Below are 21,591 nucleotides of genomic sequence, written 5' to 3' on the forward strand. Positions count from 1 at the left end.
ACAACAAAAGTTAAACATCACATCAATCTGCCTTTCCATTCCAAATTTGAAGAAAAAGAACTAAAAAAACACATAATGGAATATCAACAATATACCAACACAGACATAAAAGGAACAACAGAAGTTTAAGGTTTTCAGGATGGGATTTGTATGTGCGTGGGAACACTAACAATATAGCACTAGGAATAAAACATAATCAATCAAATATAATATATAAACCATAGGGTACAAAGCAAACTATAAAACTAAAAAAAAAAAGAGAGACTTTGCAAAGAGAAAGCATATTGAATTGTTATCACTCTTATAACTAGGTTCAAAGCTTACTTTGTTATCAATACATTAAAAGTAGGCAAAAAGAACTTTTCAATGTAAATCTATCATGGTTCAAAAAAAAACAAGAGGTAACCGAAATAAATTAAAGCAAATGATATCTCCTTAGGTTGTTAATCTTAATTCAATATTTTCTTGTCTAAGAACCTACTGTATAGCACAGGGAACTCTACTCAACACTCTGTAATGACCTATATGGGAAAAGAATCTAAAACAGAGTGGCTATGTGTATATGTATAACTGATTCACTTTGCTGTACACCTGAAACTAACACAACATTGTAAAATCCACTATACTCCAACAGAAATTAATTTCTTAAAATTTAAGAGATTTATGCAAACATATATATATACTTTTTTCAAGATAAATAGACTTTCAAATTCTGCCCTCCCAATTTTTTTTATTGCCATCTATTTTTACAGCTGTCATTTCTTCAGGAATGAGTTAGGAAGATAGTCTTTATTTACAAATAAGTACATTTGTTTTCAACCTCAGCAACATGGTTTAACACAGTAAATTAGAAAATTCAGTCTGTAATTTTAAAAAGCCCATGATAAATAAGCTAACATCTAGAACCACCATTACTTAGAACCAGTTATCATTTAGAGTTTAAAGAGAAAAACATCTAAATAGTACATGCATTTTCTAAAGCAATAATTCAAAAAGTTTTCCTGTAGTGTTCAAAAGCCCAAATATTTAAAATATTACATTCTAAATATTACATTACAATTAGCAAAAACATATGAATCAGAACTTACTTGTTCCTCCGAGGGATCTAAATCCTTCTCGAATATTTTGTGTAAACATAGGAATAATGGGCTAAAGAGAGAATTTGAATTAAAAAGTAAATACGTTAATCCATTTGATGTCTCTAATGCAGACTTTTGAGGGCCTGTTTAAGTCACAAAACCAAGGCATTTTAAAAATAAAGGTATACTGTTATCACCAGTGTGATTTATCAGACTAAAATGAACATGATCATTTGTAGAAAAATATAAATTGGAAACACTACCTTCTAGTGGTAATATATAATATTTCATTTACCGGCTTTCCTATCATTCCACATGAACTCTTGAAACTCAAAATTAAGATTAAAGTGATCATTAATTTCATTAAGTAAAATGAATGTGATAATTAAACTGGTTTCAGTGGGCTACTGAAGAAAAAGTTTCAAAACAGAAATTCTCTCTATGGAGAAACTTACATATGTTCAAATGACAAGTTTTAGCAAGAGGCTCTCATGGAATTAGTGAAACACCATGTTTTTGTGAGCTTATTAAATCTAATAATGTTCAACATCAATGAAAAGTAAGTATAATACTCAACACCAAAAAAAGTAAAAAAAGGAAAAACATATACATAAAAGAACACGTTCTATCATTATTTTGGAGGATGTCTGCTCAAAAGTTCATGGTTTTTATTTTTCCATGAACATTATTGGTTAAATATGATTTTTTAAAAATGGAGACCTTATCTAAATGTCATGAAACAATGGATAAAGTAGCAAAGGATCATGCAAGGAAGTTACGCCACGGCGAAACTAAAGTAGATAAAAAATTGAATAAAACACTTTAAGAGGTACACATTCAGTACATACTGAATTAAATGATGTTTTAGAATAGATAAAACGGGAAGCGGGGGCGAGGATCATTTTACTTACAGTCTACTATCAGCATTTGTTAATACAGAATTACTTGCCTGAGTGAGCAGGGTTTGAAACATTTAAATAAGCTGACATTTAAAAAGCCGTTCCTTTTCAGCTTTGGAAACCAGTGAAATCTGGTGGACCAAAGGGAAGAGTCTACAGACACAGCTTTCTTCATAAAACATACTCCCTTTCAATCACCTAACTGATCATTTAGTTTTTATCACTCTCCCCTCACTAGAAGCAAGACCCCCCATAGCAGAGACTTGGTTTCGTTCACTGCTGGAAACACCTAGAACAGTGCCTGGAATAAAGCAGGTACTAAAAGACAGTGTGACAGGTGAACTAAAGAAGGAATGAATCAACAGGACAGAGAGAAAATGCTTCTAAGGAATTAGCTTGTATTCTCTGAATACAAAGGGTAGGAAACAGGCAGCAGCAATTTTAAAACCAGAAAAGCCGCGTAAAGAAGCAGCAGTCCGATGAATAATTTAAAATCTGATGGAGTTAATTCATAAAGCTAACACCTAAGACAAAGTAGACTGACTCTTTTGTAAAAAAATTCAGATTATGATTTTCCTAAAACCACCACTAGTTTTGTAGAATAAAGTGATGGTTGGAATCCTAATGTTTTAAATACTTCTACTATGTCTTTAGAGTTGAGAACTTAAGATGCCCAGGAAGGAACAGAAAGCTTTCAGCTCATATATACACCACTTTGCCTTCTCTGATCAGTGCTGCTAGGTTTTTGTCTACTGACTGGCATGAACCCCGAAGTTAGTATTGAAGGCTGCACTTTATAAAGACTCTTCAGGTATATATATACCATCCTTTAAATGGCCAACTCTCCAGAAGCTGGGCATTTCTAGAAGATACTAAACCGGAGAAGGCTTACCCTACAAACTCAGTATTCCAGGCTATACCCTGGTTTCTAAATTTACATTCAAGCTTGCAGCCTTACAGCTGCAAGCATTACCTTATTACAACTTCATACTGTAGTTCGTTCCTTTGTTTGCGCACACTTTGTATAACAAGGTAGTTGCATAAGTAACCTAGAATCAAATTGATCACATGTATACATGTATCTCTGTACGTGTATGTACACGTGTGTGAAGAGGTAGAGAATGTGTATTTTGTTAAAACTATTCTTGGGGAATAGAGCGTGGCCTTGGAGTCTTAACTTTGCCACAAAAATTTAAGTGGGAACCATTGGACAGGTCACTAAACCTGTTTCTTCATGTATGAAATGACAATAATAATAATGATCCCATCTCAAGGTTTTTATAGATTGAGATAATACATATAAACAATTTTATTGAAACGAATGCTATTTTCTTTTACATCTGTTATTTGTTTTCCAATTAGAGTAAATGGGCTCATTTTTTTCCCCAAATTATTTAGCTACGAAATTACCTAAAAATTCTTAGCGTCAGAATTCTCAGGAATTCACAAAATAAGAGTGATTTAGATTATATCAAAAAGCCTGTAACTTGCAGACGAGCCTTAAATATTTTCTGCCAATATTTTGTGAATTTCTGTTGATGACCTAGATTTTCACTTGAATTTCCATTCCTTTGTTTCAATTTAAATGTGGTTAGTCTTGTAACAACAGTCGTAGCTTTTTATTCAAAGTTTATGATAATTCTGTGAGACCTAAGAAGGGCTTTTTCAAATAAGCTGCTGGTACCATTTACAACTGTATCCTCATGTGACTGAAAGGCTTCCCTCGCGGATCTGCAAGGCCCTCTAATCTTGGGGTTGGCGGACTCACTGTGCAGTGTACCAGCTGCCTGCAGTCCTGAACTGTAAGCTCTGCTTCTGACTTGCTGTGTGACAGGGTCCCTCCATCCCTTCATCTCTGTGTGCCTGAGTTTCCTCATCTGTAACACTGGAATAATTACATATGTCACCTACTTACTGTACAGGGGTACCAACATAAAGCCTTTAAAAGTGCTAAGAAAGGTTAGGGTGGTACAAGGCTTATCAGTGATGCAGTGCTATTTTGTAAATCAGCAACGTTAAAGATTTTTGTTTATTAACTTGTAAAAGGCTGTTTATTATATTTTCTCAAGTTTTGTATGAAAAACCTTAAATTATCTAGGTTATCGGGGTTTTTTTTTTGGCTGTGTTGGGTCTTCGTTGCGGCACATGGGCTTTCTCTAGTTGCAGCGAGCGGGGGCTACTCTTCGTTGTGGTGCGTGGGCTTCTCATTGCGGGGTTTCTCTTGTGGAACACGGGCTCTAGGCACATGGGCTTCAGTAGTTGTGGCACGTGGGCCCAGCAGTTATGGCTCACGGGCTCTACAGCGCAGGCTCAGTAGTTGTGGCGCACGGGCTTAGTTGTTCAGCGGCATGTGGGATCTTCCTGGACCAGGGCTAGAACCCGTGTCCCCTTTATTGGCAGGTGGATTCTTAACCACTCTGCTACCAGGGAAGCTCTATCTAGGTTATCTTAATTAATTATCTAGAAACTCAGGGATTGATAAACGGGCTTCTTTCTCTACATAATTTTTTCTTTCAAGACTTCTTCCAGGCAATGGTCCTTAAAACTGTAACTTAAGGATGAGGAATTAGAATTCCATGATCAATCTGTGTGATTCCAAATCTATTTTTGTCACTTTTACCTTAAACCTTGGAAGAAATAATTCTCTCAAAATACAAACCTGAAGATTGAACTATCTTTAAGTTTTTAGCTGTTATCATTGCTTTAATGTACATTTACACTGATTATCCTTAATTTTGGAACAACTGTGCATATATCATCTTATATTCTACATTATTCATAAAGTCTAAGGTTTTGTTTTCTACCTTAGTACATAAGACTTTTTGGAAAATAAAATGGGCTATAAATTAATTTTCTGTATCATTAATACTATTAACATAGACTTAAATTCAAAAGACTCCTTTCTTGTAGTATTTAAAAAATCAATTCAACAAATGCAGAGAGCCTACTAAGTGCTAGTCATTGTACTAGGAATTCAGAATATAAAACGTGGCTTTGTCCTAAGGGAGTTTATAATCTACTATAGGACAGTAGTGTTTAAATTTTTATGTTGTCCATCATTAAACACTTGGACAAGTACATTAACTTATACCAAGATCACACTGTTAAAGCACTATAACTTACTTCTAGGAATTACATATACAAATATGTACAGAGAATAGAGCTCAATGTATATTATTTCATTGTAACTCTGCAATTAAAAAATAAAGGGAAAATGTCCATTCTTCTTCAAATGTTGCTTTTGGGTTAGAAGGAGTCATCCATAATCCTTTCCTTTTTAATCAAAAGCCTGTATCTGCAAGATGAACAGGCAAGCTAAGGGTGCAGACTGGTGTCTATATGACAGCAGTGGAAACACACACACAAAAAACAGAAATGTGAAAGCATTAGCAGCAGTCCCTAACTAATTGGCCTGGAAAAAGAAAACCACCTTGTCAAGTGCTATGATTTCTTTTCCTGATAGACAATCTATAATGAAAACAAACAGAAAACAAAGAAGAAACATTCCATAAGTAATAAATGTTTCATAGGATAAAGTACAATACAGAGACCAAAAAGCTTAGATATACTTTCCAAAGCAAAAAAACAAGATGACATTCAGATTTTCCAGTTTACTAAGTAGAATAATTACAGTGAATCCCAGAGGAACACTTAATTTTATTGACAAATTCGTTCTTTTAAAAAGATCTAAATTACACCAATATCTCTTTCTCATCTTTATTCATACTATTAGAGAGCTGATCACATTTACTGATGAAAAATGGTAGGAACCATATATTATTTGGGCTCTCTTGTTATACAAATTGGTCACAAATGCAAGAATTACAATGAAACCAACCAACAGCCATCACTGAAACGTGCCAACTCAGTTGAACCAAAGGATTAAAACACACGGAGTTGGATTGATTATACTTATGAAAAAAAGTATAAGTGAAGGAATACAAAAAATTTCATAAATCTGATTAAAAGAAGCTGGATTTTGAAGCATAAAATAAAGCTTTGCTAGATATTTGCAAATTTCCAGATTGAATTTTTTTATAAAGATGGCTTCCCATGCACAAGGAATATTTCTCTATTGTTATCTTAGAGTTACAGACACTAATTTTTAAAGCAGCTCAATGACAGTATCTAAATTCTGATATACTCTTAAGCTATTTAAGCATTTATTTTAAAGACACAGCTTTCCTTTAATAATCAGTTTTATACAACTCACCACTTTTGCATCAATTGCAACCTGAGCGAAGCCTTTACGATTACCCCACACGATGTTGTAGGTCTCATCGCTAATCAGGGCTTCTCGAACACCACCTGGTGAGATAGCTAACAAGTGACCACTCCGCAGAATTTCAACACATTTTTCTCTTGGTCCATGTATAGCACAAAATACATCAAGTAATAAACTAAACCCTGTAAGAAACATTAGCATGAAGATATATCTTAAGTACTTCTTGTCCAATTCTTCAAGAGCAAAACTCTTCACAACCTACATAATGTACTATCTATACTTAAATCAGTAAATTCTTTTTTTTACTTTTTTTTAAACCAACAACAACTCTTAAGGTTAACATAAGATTAATATTGCTGGTAAATTAATAGCTATGTCTCGCTGATTACTTTCTCAGTGATCACCTACTACTCTGGCTACATATTCAAATTCTTAATTAAAACTCATGGGACTTCCCCGGTGGTCCAGTGGTTAAGACTCCATGCTTCCACTGCAGGGGGCACAGGTTCGATCCCTTGTTGGGGAACTAAGATCCCACATGCCGTGCTGTGTGGCGGCCAAAAAAAAAAAAAAACACCTGGGAAAATAGGGATTCTTCTTCCCATTTTACAGATGAGGAAAGTTGACTCAGAGAGTTAAGAAGCTTGCTCCAAGTCACACACCTAGCAAAGGGCAGGGCAGAGATTCCGGTCCAGGTATGTCTAGTCCAAAGCTCCTTCCACTGCATCTCATGGCCAAACACTGTCTACAGTATTTATTAGAGCAATCAGAAAGGACATCCCATCATCAATCACACATCTAATCTTCCATTAACCCTATAAGAAAGAGAATCACTCAAGAGAATGTGAGTCTGACTGCTCTAGCTCTACCAAAATTGGCAAGCCACAGTTAAAGCTATTGAAATTAAAAGTTAGATACTGCTAATTCCACAATAAAAATTTTTTTAAATCAACAATGATAGCAATATCATTAAGAGTTTTTAATAAAGTGAGTGGTTGGCTCAGAAACAATTAATTCCAGTCTTAATATTATACAGTTTTTCAAATTATAGCTATTTATGGATGAAAGAAATAATCCTATCAGTAATTAAATATTTTAACCAAATCCTAAACTGGAAATTTAGAGGACTGGTGTTTGTATACATTATCCCTTGAGACTGGGAAATATGGGGATGGAGAGTGAAAACTGTGCAGAATAATCCAACTTCTCACAGGTTTAAGGATCTGAAGCAAGATTATCAATATTATTGAGAAGAAATAATTCTCATCCTATACTATGTTAAAAGTTCACTGATTTCACTAGATGTATTCTCATGATAAATGAATAAACGGGAGGTTTAATAAATTACAAGATCATAAAGATCATAAAGGGGGAAATTTTTAAGTCAAATGCTAAATAAAAATATTCACATTTATTATTTATAAAAAGAAAAAAAAGTAAGCAACCTAATGTTCCATAAGAGAAAACTAGTTAAGTAAATATTTTAGTCATATATTTAAAATGTTATTTATAAAACATGGGAAAATGTTAATGCTACATTAAGTTTTTTAAAAAAGAACAAAACAGTTTGCATAACGTGAAGATGTGCAAATTAAAAATGAAGCAAAATAGGACTTCCCTGGTGGCGCAGTGGTTGAGAATCTGCCTGCCAATGCAGGGGACACGGGTTCGAGCCCCAGTCCGGGAAGATCCCACATGCCGCGGAGCAACTAGGCCCGTGAGCCACAACTACTGAGCCTGCGCGTCTGGAGCTTGTGCTCCGCAACAAGAGAGGCTGCGATAGTGAGAGGCCCGCGCACCGCGATGAAGACTGGCCCCCGCTCGCCGCAACTAGAGAAAGTCCTGGCACAGAAACGAAGACCCAACACAGCCAAAAATACATGAATGAATTAATTTTTTAAAAAATGAACAAAATAAATCAAAATGATAACTGGATATATGTTAGGAGGGTAAGACCATATAATGATGTTTTTCTTTCCTGTAGTTTCCAAGCTTATTATAAAGTGATCATATTACTGTCCAAAGAAATACATTTTATAGCCAATTTAGTTTATACACAAAGTACAAATGGCTTTTTAGTGGCCCAAGGATGCTGGAAACATTAACCATGTCTATGAAAGGCACTAAGAGAACTGTTATTTCATTCACTGTCTGGTGTTTATCTGGTTGACGGTTGGCTTTTGCTTTTACAATTCCAGAGAACATACCATAAACTTTCTTGGCTTGTTTCTGCTGACTTCCTGACAGAAGAAAATAAGATTTAATCTTAATGAGTTTACTTTAGAATGATATTTTTTAAAACTCTTATCATGTTTGAAACCATTCAGTTTATTAATCTTTTTAAAGAGGTACGAAGCCTTTATGAATATGAATATTTAAAAAAAAGTGGTCCTCAGTCTTAAGAGTTATAATTCTACCAAGCAAGTCAAGTATGATAAAAGACATAATAGGCTCTTTAGGTTAGGATTTCTGAGGCAATATTATATGATTATATAAAGACAAAATATATCCTGGCTAATTTTTTTTAACTTTGATTTGCTATCAAACTGACAGTAATCAAACACTAATTACTATAAAATTAAACTCCCAGATCAATATCTCATAGAAAAATTCACCATATGAAAAATCAACTACCTTCTATACCAAAATACAAATTAATTGTTTGGAAAAAGTTACAATTTCTTTTATGATTTAACTTCAAAAAATAATGACTACCTGTTAATAGAGAAAGAAATTAGATAACATTTTTGACCATAATGTTTTTATATTTAGGTATATTACCTAAAACAGATACTAAACTCAAAGACATACAGACTGTCACATAGTTTGATCATGTTAATTAAACATTTTTATATCACCAGCTACAGTGAAAGTTTACCTGGAATTTTAAAAACAAAGTGATCAGCTACTACTCGGCAAGTTCTGCCTTTATGGATAAAAATTTTAGCCATGAAGTAGTAAAAATCGATGGGAATAGCTCCATGATAAAAAATGATCAGTGCTGGCCCTTCTGGTATTTTTTCCATCCCATGAACTTCATAACCTGTTAGAAAGACAAAATACAGATACTTAAAATGTATTTAATATTAGTTTATTTATACTAAAGGATGGTTACTAACTCAGACACTCAGTCTTTCTTTCGGGAGCACAAGCCCCCCTGTTTCCATCCACTTTCCCCTTCCCTCCCTCCCTGAATATATCGGTCCTACAGTGGTTGGGTGGGCCGGCGTGCAGTAGGTGCCTGGGTGGAGGGTGGCCTGCGGTGGGTGCTGGAGCCCAGGCAGGGCGAGGAGGGCATCCGTACAGGGTGGCCCGGGATGGCGAGTCAAAACCCAAACGGTCACGAGAGCCCACACACAGGAGAAGAGTCTAGAAAGGGTGCTGGGGCCTGGGCGGGCAAAGGAGGGGAGCCATGTGGCATGAGGATGGGGGTCAGAGCCCGAGTGGAGCAGGGTGGTGTCCCTGAGTGGCAGGGGACGGTGGCAGTGATGGGAGACTGATTACACCCAGGGGGACTGATCAAATCAGTTTACATATTAAGGATAATGTCAGCCTGGTTTCTCACTGTTGGAGAAGGTTAACAGTCGCAAATACAGAAAAGGAGAAAACTAAAATCAACTCTGCAGCCGTAAGAGAACCTCACTCCCACCCTAAGGAGAAGCAGCAGCACGTTAGAAAGCTGAAGTCGCTCTCTCAGCCGCGTGGGAGGGAGGGCGGGCAGGTGCCACAAAGTGGGAGAGAAGAAAACAACCAAAATGTTAACAAACACTTAAAGACCGAATGTGGGCGAGCGCTAGGTGTTGGATCCCCGGCAACCCAGAGACAAACAAGAGTCTGCACCCACTCGCCAGCCTCACGCAGGCCTCAGCGCATATGCACGAGAAAACCAGGGGCAGGGCAGGCCAGAGACTCACGGGAGACCCTGCTAAAGATTCAGAGAACAAAATCCCCCTCGCTTCCCGGAAGCTTCTCTTGTAAAAGCAAAACCTGGCCCAGGGAGAAGCGCAGGAAAGCCTTCCACCGCTTCTAAGAACCGGTACTTGCCGAAGGTACCTGACGCGGGCAGGGACAGAGTTCCACTCCCCCCCCCCCCCCCACTACTGAAGGAATAAACTACTTGGTAATATTTCAAATGGGCTCAAGAGAATGTTTTTAAAAACTAAATTTAATGATATTTCAAGATTCTGTATGTGTCTATACTTTTAACATTTCTTCCCAATTACCGAATTCTAATTCAAGTAATTCAATTTACTTAGAACAGTCACTGAAGTTGTCTGACGTTATCCAAAGGATCGATTGTCCCATCAGATAAATTTTCCAAGAAATAAAGAATACTTCTTTCAGGGATTCTATACAGCATATTCCTGAGGTTCTCTCTTGTTTTCCAGAATACTTTTTTTTTAAAAAAAAGAATTGAGAAATAATTGTTACTTAATACCAGGTCACCTGATTGAAAGTAGAAAAATTCAATGAATCAATTCATTATTGACAAAAACTAGAGTTTACCATCGTGCCACTAAACATTAAGCCCCAATATTCAACTGCGTCACTCGTAAAGCGTGGATGTGGTCATACCGCCCCTCGCTATAAAAGCACCGGCAGATAATCACTCTGGTCAATGTCAAGGCCTTTTAGGTCCCAATTACCGATCAAGTGATGTCAGATTCTTTCGGTGTCACGTGGACTCAGGGCGCCTCCCTCCTCTGTGCTGCTCACGTGACCGTCTCTAAAGGAGCACTTCCTGTCCCATGTTTCCCTGTCGAGCAAAAGCAGAAATCCTGGGGCACGTTACCTGCTCCTCGCTCAGACTCTGTATTCCCCTGGTCACCAGCTTCTGTGCGTTTTACCTCCAGAAACTCTGAAATCTATCACTCCCTCTTCCCAGTGTTGGTTTTGAAGTGTGGCCCCGTCCTCTCCTGCCTACAGAACCCCAGTCCTGGGGATCTGATGGGCAACAGCAGCTCAGAGAACGCAATCGGGACCGCAGCTATCGCCACCGTCCGTCCATCCGCTGTCCAGGGACGGGGAGCCTCCGTATGCACATTTTATGCACATTTCGAGCGGTCTGGGCCCCTTCAATGTAAACAGCCCTACCCTTGGGACGATTGCGGTTCTCTTATTGGATGCCAAGAGATGCGCATTTATTTACCTCCCCTGCTCTGTCCCCTGAGCCTCTCCAGATTCTTTGGCGAGGATCTGAAGGTCACGGGAGCTCAGGTAGCCTCATCTACCTCCATAGCGATTCTTTACTATGTAAATGAGTTACTGCCCACTGGCTTTAGACATCAGCATCTTGAATCCAGATAAGGATGATCTTCTCCTAAGAGAGAGATCCTTTCTAAATTTGTCACCAATAATCCATTTTCAAGGCTATACGCCTACACACTATGGTAAAATAACAATACCATCCTTTTGAGTCTTCCTCCGGAAAGCACACAGAGGCAAACTACCTACAAAATAAAGTCAAACTCCTGAGCATAGCATTCAAGAGCCTTGAAAGCCTAATTTGTCTACTTCTCCAGGTTCATCCTTCCGCATACATCTCACCCATGAATGATTCATCTTCTGGTCCTGAATACACCCTGCCTTTTATTCAGTACTGAGGTGTGTGCATGTTTTAACCTAGGTAGTTTCCTATTAGGACTATAGCAATGAATCTCAGTTTTTCCATTCAACAACATATCTTGGACATCTATTTGATATACACATGTAGCGATTTTTTTTAATGACTTTTTTAATGGCTGTAAAGGATTCCATAATGAATTCCTATCACAGTTCATTTAGCCATTTTCCTATTTAGGGACCACTGGATTGTTTCCAATTTTTCAAATATTGGTTGCAATGAACCTTCATTTATATGCATCCTTGTGCACTGAATGTGTGAATTTATCACTAGACTGGATGCTAAGACAGGTAACTGTTGATCATATGGTACACGCCCATTTTAAATGATAACAGAAACTACCAAATCATCCTCCTGACTCGCTACACTACGGTACTTTCTCACATGCACCGAGTGAGAGTTCCCATCTCCACATTCTCATCCTTTAATGTCAACAAACTTTAATTATTTGCCAATCCTCTGAGTAAAAATGCTATCTCAGTGCAGTTTTAATGTGCACTTTCCGAATTACTAGTGGGCTTATGAATCTGTTGTAATTATTGGCATTTATATCTAGACCATTTTTAGACCACATGCTTAGACCACTTTTAAGTTGGATTTCTTTTCTTACTAATTTATTATTTTCTAAGCCATGTTGTAAATGACTTGTGGTGATCTGCCCCATCTTTTGATGTGTCTTTTAGTTCTGTCTTTTTTGAACAGTTTTTGTTGTTTTGCATCTTCTTTAAGACCTTCCGTAGTTGGAGATCATCAAATATTTTCCTATATCTTTTCCTGCTGATCTGGAATACCACTTTTATCATTTACTAAATTCACATTTCTGACTTTTTAATCTGTTTGATCTGTTTGTGATGATCCTTTCCCTGTACCAACGCTGTAATTTTAATCATTATAAATGTGAATGGTTTTGATATGCTAGGGGAAAACTTCCTCTTTTGTTTTTTCAAATTTGTCTTGGTTATTCTTGTTTGCCCTTTTATATGCATTTTAGACGTTTGATGAAAACGTGTTAGAAGTCTACTGAATTGGTGAAGGAACTGGGAGTGTGGGCTGCCGAGCAACATCTCTCCTACGCTGAGACTCTCTATCCACTTCACCTTTTCTGAATTCCATTTGTAAAGTATACAGTTTCTCCATAAAGTTTTTACGTGTTTTTTGGTTAGATCTAGCCTCAAGTAGCATTTTTCCTTTCCACTTTAAAAATGATTATTGGTGGTATATGAGTAGTTACTAATTTTGTGTTTATCATACGCCCATTTCCCTTGCTAACTAATCATATTAGTACTGATAGGTGGATTCACTTGGCTTTCAGGCATCTCTTCTTTTCTCGTCTCTGTACTTATTTCTAGGAGCTCCAGGACAATGTTAAATAGCAGTGGTGAGAGCCTCCTTGTTCTGGTCCCTACTTATGGGACTCGCTTTAATACTTGTCCACTTCTCCAATGTGGATCATCTTTGTTGAAGATTCCTGGTACATTCCCTTTACTGAAGTAGTACCTTTTAGTCTTCGCTTCCTAAGATTTTTTTTTATTATAACTATTGAATTTTATAAAACTACATTCTATAAGACTGACCTGCAAATCTCCTTTTTGTGTTCTCCTTCGTTTCAATAGCAAAGTTCTGCTAGCTTTGCAAAATAAACTGTGTAGCTCCACATTTTTTCCCACACTCTCAAACACAGATGGGCATTATCTGTTCCTTAAAAGTTCAGTATAACTTGTGGGCTCTCGGCCCTTTGTGAAGGGAGGAGGATACAGACTTTGACCACTGTTCCAATTTATTTCATGATTACTGGTCTGTTCTGTTTCTCTCTCCTTCTTGAACCAATTTTGATCATTTCTCTTTTCCTGCAAAACTGTCTATTTAATTTTTAAACAAAATGGTGTGAAATAGTTACTCAATTTCTTTCCCACTCATTCTTCAAAGCCTTGTTCAAAAGTTACTTTCTCCATGGATAGTGCTTTCACTTTTGTCCCATAGAAACAAGAATGAACATTTATTGAGCATTCACCTGACAGGCACTGTATTGGATCCGTAATAACTATCTCATTTGGTCCTCACAGAATCCCTGCACTGATGAGAAAACCCAAGTAAGAAAAGCCCATGTAACTTACTTGAGGTCACACAGTGGTACCGCCAGGACGCAAGCCCACATGCATCTGACTCCACGACCTGTGCCCTTCCCCACACCACACCTCCTACTAGAGGTGTGCCCGTGCTAACCTGCACCTGTGATTTTCAAATGCTGGTTGCCATCACTCATTGAGTTATGCAATCACTTTAGTCAGTTATAGTCAGCATTTTTCTTTTTAAATAAGAGAGAGTAGAATAGAAAATAGAGCAGATCACATGAAGACAGTATATACACTTTTGATGAAATAGTATATACCTGTATGTATATACTGGGTGGCAAAATGCATTTCTTCCTAGCAATAAGAATCAAAACTTTGATAGCCTAAAAATATACCTTGAAAATACTAGGAATCTTGAACATAGTAGGTGTGTGAAGTTGAACTTAATAGTGACCAAGAAACAAGTGATGTATTTTAGTGCTTTCCAAGTTATTGGAGAAAGATGCTCTGTAATGGTGATAGCTAACATTTGTTGAACTTTTATTATGTAATAAAAATTATTCTGAGTACTTTACATCAAGGCCCAGTGAATCCTTCCAACAACCCATTTTACAGAAGAGGGAAATGAAGTCCAGAAAAGCTAAGTATCTTGTTTGAAGAGAAGGGTTATTTACATAGTCTTAAAGGAGTTCTCCCAAGACATCTATCAATTACAAAGTAAAAAATAGCAACTTTGTGGTGGAGAAACCTAACAGACACCTCCTTAACCACGTGATCAAAGTCACCATCACCAATAATAAAACGTGTCAACATCACGAACCTTGGATACAATGTGCTGAGAAGGACCCACCATCAGAGGGATTCTTATCAAAAATGCACAACTTCAATCAATTTACGGAAAACATCAGATCTAAATTAAGAGACAGTCTACAAAATCACTGAGCAGTACTCTTCAGAAGTCTGAAGGTCATAAAAGACTAAAAAACCCTCAGAGATTGGAGGAGACGTGACAACCAAATGCAGGATGGGATCCTGGTAAAAGGACACTGGCAGGGAAACTGGTAAGATGTGAATAAAATCTGCAGTTTGGTTGATAGTATTATACCACTGTTAATCTGATAACTATACAAACGGTTATGTAAGATGTTAACATCAGGGGAAGCTGAGTGAAAAATAGGAACTCTGCACTATTTTTGCAACTTTTCTGTAATTCTAAATTTTTTTAAAATGAAGTTTAAAAAAATCCTAATTGTTGCAAAAGGAAGGGAGGAGGAGGAAGAGGGAGAAGGGAGGGGAGAAGAAATCAGGTAACCTGTCCAAGGTCCCCCCGCGGTGACTGGCAGGGCCTCGTTCAAACTCAGGAGTCGGACCCAGGAGTCCTTCCCTGGGGGAAAGACAGAGGAGGGGAAAGGAAACTCTTACCCAACTGAAGGACAGCGGGAATGTTCTCCTGAAATCCCAATTTAATTTTCCCATAAAAAACTCTACTACATATGGTTTAATTTATAGGATGCTTTTACTGAATAAAATATGTCCATTTCTTTAAAAATTAATAGTAAAATGTGAAGTAAAAAAGTCAAAATTTTTATAGTTTAAAGGCTGTAAGCAACTTGAGGGCAGGGGCTTCACTGACAGACTACCTAGAAATGCAGGTATCTAAGAAATACCAAATTCATGTTTCTTGATGTAGGAGAATCAGATTTTTTTGAAAAATGATAAAGCACTTACATAATATACATTAGAGGGTAAAATTTAACTTCAAAACAGGAAACACTGGATAGATTCTTATACAAAGATACTTACAGTAAACCAGTTATAAACAAACAACAGCTCAATAGGTAAGTAAATTAGTTATAGGATTTACAGAGTCCATATAGTCATTATAAGTCATGTAAGGAGGCTCAGTGACATGAAAATACTAGTCTGCCACACAAATAAAAAACAATAAACACACAGAATTCAACTGCATGGTAAATTTTAGGTGACTATTATTTTCTTCTTTATTTTTACTCGCCACATTTTCTAAAATGAACATTTTTATTAGTTAAAAAATTCCTCTGAAGACTCTTTACAAAGCATAAATTAAAACTGATTTGACATCAATACGAAATCCAAATACACACACAGACGCCTTTGTGCGTCACTAAGGAGCAGAGTGAGGAAAATCATTTTAGAGAGCATCACTTATCTTACTAAAATACGTTAAATTATTATAAATAAAACATTAAAACATGGTAAGAACTATATATTTTACTTCCTCTGAGCCATAGGTGCATATTTTTAAATACCTCAGGAAAATAAATAATAAATACCTCAAAATTATATATGCTCCTACAAAATAAGTTTAACACTTGAATTTATCCACATTAAATCATGTCTCCCGAAACAGAAAAAAATTCAAATTCCTTACAACATATATTACCCTGAAGTATAGAGGGTTATAAGTGGGAGGGGGACATCGTTTCCCGAGTACTGTAAACGAGGCCACTGAATTTCTGTCTCACTGCTTTAAAGACAGTGAACGAGAGCAGTCCACATAGGCACGGTCTCTGGTCACGGAATGCTGAAACAGCATCCCACCTCCGGTGAACAACCACGAGCAGGTGTGAGAGTTGTACGGACTGGCAAGGGCATTCGTATTCATGGGTAAATACTAAGAATTCAACACATCGACGGCATGTGGTTCCTGTTTGCAAAGCTGCTGTCTGTCGACCGCTACACTCTGACCCTGAGCCCAACCAGGGACAAGCCTGCGGCACAGCACAGATCAGAGGAGCACAGGCCTGGAACCAGGAGTCAGAGGCTGCATCCTGGCCCTTCTCCCTGGTGTCCTGGCGTGCCTCGGGCACCTAACAACCTCGCTGTTCTTCAGTTTCCTTATGGGAAAACTGTAAAATGGAGATAACACGTGGACTCTCTCTACAGCATTATAAGAATTATAAGAACTGATGCACGTTAAACATTTGACTGTAATGGACAGTCAAGTGCTCAAAAAGATTTGCAGGCATATGTAGGATTAAAATGACAACATGTCAGCTGAATAAGTCACACAGCAAACGGAAAACGGGTACATTTTGGTATATATATTATATCTAATTTAATGTTATTACTATTTAATATTATTTTTCATTTTTTAAAAATCTCTACACTGGGGAAGTCAAACTTATTTTGAACAAAATGGAAGTAAATGCAAAATAAAGCAATTTCAAAACAGTTTTCTATACTGTTTTAATTCATCTCTTACTCTCTTAGATTCTTAACTATTAATTTTTTATTTGAGCTTAGAGTAATAGTCTACATTATTACGTGGTTCTTTGTTTAATGGAAACTAGTGTGCTCAGAAAAAATCATTTTAAGAAAGACATATATATGCACAATGCATGCAAACAGGTAACAGGAAATAGTAACTATCCCTTCCATTATATTTTTCAATATTTCCTCAATCAACAAAATGAAAGGGTAACACAGTTTCAGCGCCACCCACACGAAAAGGAGCCCAAAACTCAAAGTAATCTCGCTTACCGTGCCAGACGGCCGCGTGTCCATCCCACAGCGTTGCCACCGTCTTCCTGGCACCGTCCCATAAATTATGAGAGTAAGCTTCTTTTAATACATTCTTCCTCTTATAAATGTGTAAGAAAATAATAGTAAGGTAGAGAAGAAAGATAGTAAAGTAAGGAAGTATTAAAAGTATGAGTGGTGTAAAAACCCACAAGAGATAGTTTGCAAAATTCCAGTAGTCCTCCAGTTGCTCCACACCAAACCATTCTTCAAGTACGTGGATCAGACAAGTCATGGAGGGCATGGAATCCTGTCCTGTCCCACAGGTTTGATTTTTGTCTATCATTTTTCTTTAGGTGAAAATGACAAATTCAGTCTCTTTCTTCGACATCATGGCAGGTCTTTAATTTAGCCACTAAAAGGGAAAAAATAATCCAAAGTTATTCTCTTCACAGCTGAAATGTTAAATGTTTTAGCCTACATGAATACTGTGTAGTCCTTTCTTAATACCAAAAATGAGTAGATTGTTAACAAGTTAACTTTGTTGCAGATTTAAATGTGAAAATGGGTTTCATTTGTGAAGAGTGTTGGGTTTAGCTATTGAAATAACTCACAAGCTACAATTACAAGAGGAAAATAAAGCTGATGAATGAAATTTCAGATTGATCTTAATAATTTGACTTATATCTTAATGGATCATACTGAACGTTTGTATCTTAAACTAGGTTATGTTGAGATAACTATTCTTCATAGAAGAAAACATCAATATCTGATTCAATAAAAGTAACCTAATTCTTAGGAAATGATGACATACATTTTTAGATATTACCTTTTCCAAGCAAGTTTATAGAAAAGCTCTCTGTTCCTCTGACATTATACAATAATACAAATTTGTCAGTGTCATTTTTATCTTATAGTCACTAAAATTTCTCTTGTATCTTAAATGATTGAAAGAATACAGCATGGGGCTTCCCTGGTGGCGCAGTGGTTGAGAGTCCGCCTGCCGATGCAGGGGACAAGGGTTCGTGCCCTGGTCTGGGAAGATCCCACATGCCGCGGAGCGGCTGGGCCCGTGAGCCATGGCCGCTGAGCCTGCGCATCCGGAGCCTGTGCTCCGCAACGGGAGAGGCCACAACTGTAAGAGGCCCACGTAGCGCAAAAAAAAAAACAGCATGCAATTATTCTATGTCATTCTCTAAACCATTCACTTAACTTACCAGAAATTAGATAAATATCTTGTCCCAAGCTTCAATGTCTGTATTCTGAAAAACACAGTATATAAAAGGAAGAAAAATGATTTAAAAAAAGATAATCATTAATACCCAGAGATAGAATTTCCATAAAATAAATGGCAAGACACTTTCACCAATGTGTGACAATTATGCTTACAGCCCTATACTAGTGTATCACAATTAAAAATTATACTCACACTACCAGTGCTTTTAGTGAGGACACCTCTATATACTGTTTTAGTTCCACACTATAAAGCCCCACCTGAGACACTTTTTAAATTCACAGCTCTAGAAACTTCGCTTCTTCAGAGAAAAAGTATGAAGTTAAGATGTGTAACAGACTCTGTCTCTTTTTAGTCATTGCCAGATAACGAGCTGATGGTCAGACATGATATTCGATGGTGCGGTTGCATCAGCCTCATGATCATGTTCTCCTACAGAAGATTTCCTGCTTCCATCACTATTTTCTCTGCTTCTGATTCTACCCTTAGAGATATTTTATCATTATTCCATACCATATAAACTTAATGAAAATCATCTCAAGTCCTTTGAGGATGAGGCAGGAAATGAAAAAATGAAAGAAAGGGATGGAGGGAGAGGGAGAGACAGATGTACAAGAGCAATTACATGTTGTCTTGAAGCCAAGATTATCTTGCTGATAACTAGCATGTTAGCAGGGCACAGAATTGACTTGTTCTTCCAGCGTTAGAGGATTTAGTCCAGTTTCCTTGTAACCAATAGCATTTATCTGTGAGAAACCTGGGCCTGTTACGGTAACAGAAGGTGGACACAGCACACATTAAGCCCACAACCTGTGTTTTATTTACATCACATTTTAATCAATCCATCTAAAGAGGCAAACTGCTAAAATTTACCAGTGTTTGATCATTTAGCGTGCAACAGAGCAAAACTTACTACTTTTTAAAATGAGAGCTTTCCTCACAAGGATGGCTATATTCAAAAAAAAAAAGGAAAATAACAAGTGTTGTTGATAATATGGAGAAATTAGAACCTTCATACATTGCTGGTGGGAATATAAAATGGTGCAGTCACCATGGAAATCAGTCCTCAAAAAGCTAAACACAGAGTTACCATTTGACCCAGTAATTCTAGTCCTAGGTATACACCCAAGAGAACTGAAAACATATATTCACACAGATATCTGCATACAAGTGTTGACAGCAGCATTATTCATAATAGCCAAGAAATGGACAACCCAAATGCCCATCCACGGATGGATAAAAATATGCTATACCCAGAAAACAGAATATTATTCAGGCACAAAAAGAAATGAAGTACTAGTTCATACTGCAATATGCATGAACCCTGAAAACATTATACTAAGTAAAAAAAAGTCAGATACTGAAGGCCACACCTTGTATGATTCCATTTACATGAAATACCCAGCACAGGCTAATCCACACAGACAGAAAGGTTAGTGGCTGCCAGAGGCTGGGGCTGGGGGCAATGAGAAGTGACTCCCAATGGAAACAGAGGTGCCTTCTGGGGATAATGAAAATGTTCCGGAATTGGATGGTAGTGATGGTTGTACGACCTTGTGAATATACTAAAAACCACTGAGTTGCACATTTTTAAATGGTGAATATTACGATGAATTACATATCAACAGAAAGAGCTTTCAAATAGTAATACATTAAAATTTATGATAGCCTCTCAAATATGTTAAAAGAAGCTCTTCCCAGGCCTGAAAACCAATCATTTTGGTGATTTGACCCTTACTGCTTAATACAATTGTCCCAATAATCTAGTCTCAGGACTTCCCTGGCGGTCCAGTGGTTAAGACTTCGCCTTCTAAAGCAGGGGGTGCAGGTTCAATCCCTGGTCAGGGAGCTAAGATCCCACATGCCTGGCAGCCAAAACACCAAAACATAAAACAGAAGCAATATTGTTACAAATTCAATAAAGACTTTAAAAATGGTCCACGTCAAAAAAATCTTAAAAAAAAATCTAGTTTCATTTCCAATTTTTAATAGGATTGTAAAATCTTGTGATTTTAAAACCTTCTTTAGTACCTCGCCCCACCCAAATTGGTAAAAGAACTATACCTCTTGTCCATAGTTATGTTCTGATTTATTACCCACACTTAACACACACAGTAGAGGGGAGAGGGACAGTGCGAAGGCAGACACCCAGGGACAGGGGCTATGCGGACCACTCACAAGATCCTGCCGTCTGCTAACAGCGTCCAAGTGCTGCACGCAAGGACCTCCTCCAAAAATGATCAACCCAGATTTTGATTTAAAACCTTCCAGAACAGAAAACTCAAAAGGTGCCCTTTCCACCATCAGAACCGTTCATCGAAATGCTAAAAAGACCTTCCTTACACTTACTTCCCTGGAATTTTCCCCATAGACCTAGTTCTGTACCATTGAAACTCTTCCATTAGACAACCTCTTAAGTTTTAGGACAGCTATCACAAAGCTACAAAATCCTCTTTTCTAGTCAGAATCCTTATTAGTCCTTTCATCCACTCCTGGGACCTGGTTCCGTAACCTTTCACCACTCGGGTCACGCCCTGTGACTGACTCTGCTTATCCAATATGGAGCGAAGCAGGTAGAGTAACCCACCTGGGCCTGGGTTTGCTAAGATCTATAAAACTGGGATAACAGTAGAACTTAGATATACTACATTAGCTGATGGAGACGCCATGGAGACAACATCCCGCACGCAAGGGGGTAAGGAGAAGGCTGCTACGTTATACAGCGTGGTCTGGGAAGGTTTCTCTAAAAGGATGTTTGAGCAAAGACCTGAGGACGTGAGGAAGCAAACCGTGCGGGCATTTGGAAGAGAATTCCAGCTGAAAGAACGGTGAGTACAAAGGATGTGCACTTGGAGGGGTCAGCAAAGCAGTTGGGTTGAGGAAGAGGGACGGGGCGGGGCGGGGGGTGGGGCAGTCAGAAGTGGGGAGCACTGCAGAACTCTGTGGGCCAGCTTTCAC

At 37.6% G+C, this 21,591-nt stretch overlaps 1 protein-coding gene across 7 annotated transcripts in view; it reads right to left on the reverse strand.

Moving 5' to 3' along the window:
• Positions 1–21,591, reverse strand: part of TMEM68 (transmembrane protein 68) — a 34,272-nt gene that overhangs the window by 8,809 nt on the left and 3,872 nt on the right. Inside the window, exons 2-6 of one of the 7 annotated variants that reach the window (XM_060035384.1) lie at positions 18,617–18,661; positions 17,421–17,814; positions 9,082–9,246; positions 6,192–6,298; positions 1,089–1,149 (exon numbers count right to left, since the gene is read on the reverse strand). In XM_060035384.1, coding sequence (XP_059891367.1) covers positions 1,089–1,149; positions 6,192–6,298; positions 9,082–9,246; positions 17,421–17,745 — 658 coding nt within the window. In that variant the 5' untranslated portion in view covers positions 17,746–17,814; positions 18,617–18,661. Of the gene's footprint in view, positions 1–1,088; positions 1,150–6,191; positions 6,386–9,081; positions 9,247–10,455; positions 10,787–10,849; positions 10,960–17,420; positions 17,815–18,616; positions 18,662–21,591 lie in introns of those variants that run through there. The other 6 variants (XM_060035383.1, XM_060035385.1, XM_060035388.1 and 3 more) reach the window with 6 other exon arrangements.

This window comes from Delphinus delphis, chromosome 17, assembly GCF_949987515.2.
Source record: "Delphinus delphis chromosome 17, mDelDel1.2, whole genome shotgun sequence".
NCBI classification, from domain to species: domain Eukaryota; kingdom Metazoa; phylum Chordata; class Mammalia; order Artiodactyla; family Delphinidae; genus Delphinus; species Delphinus delphis.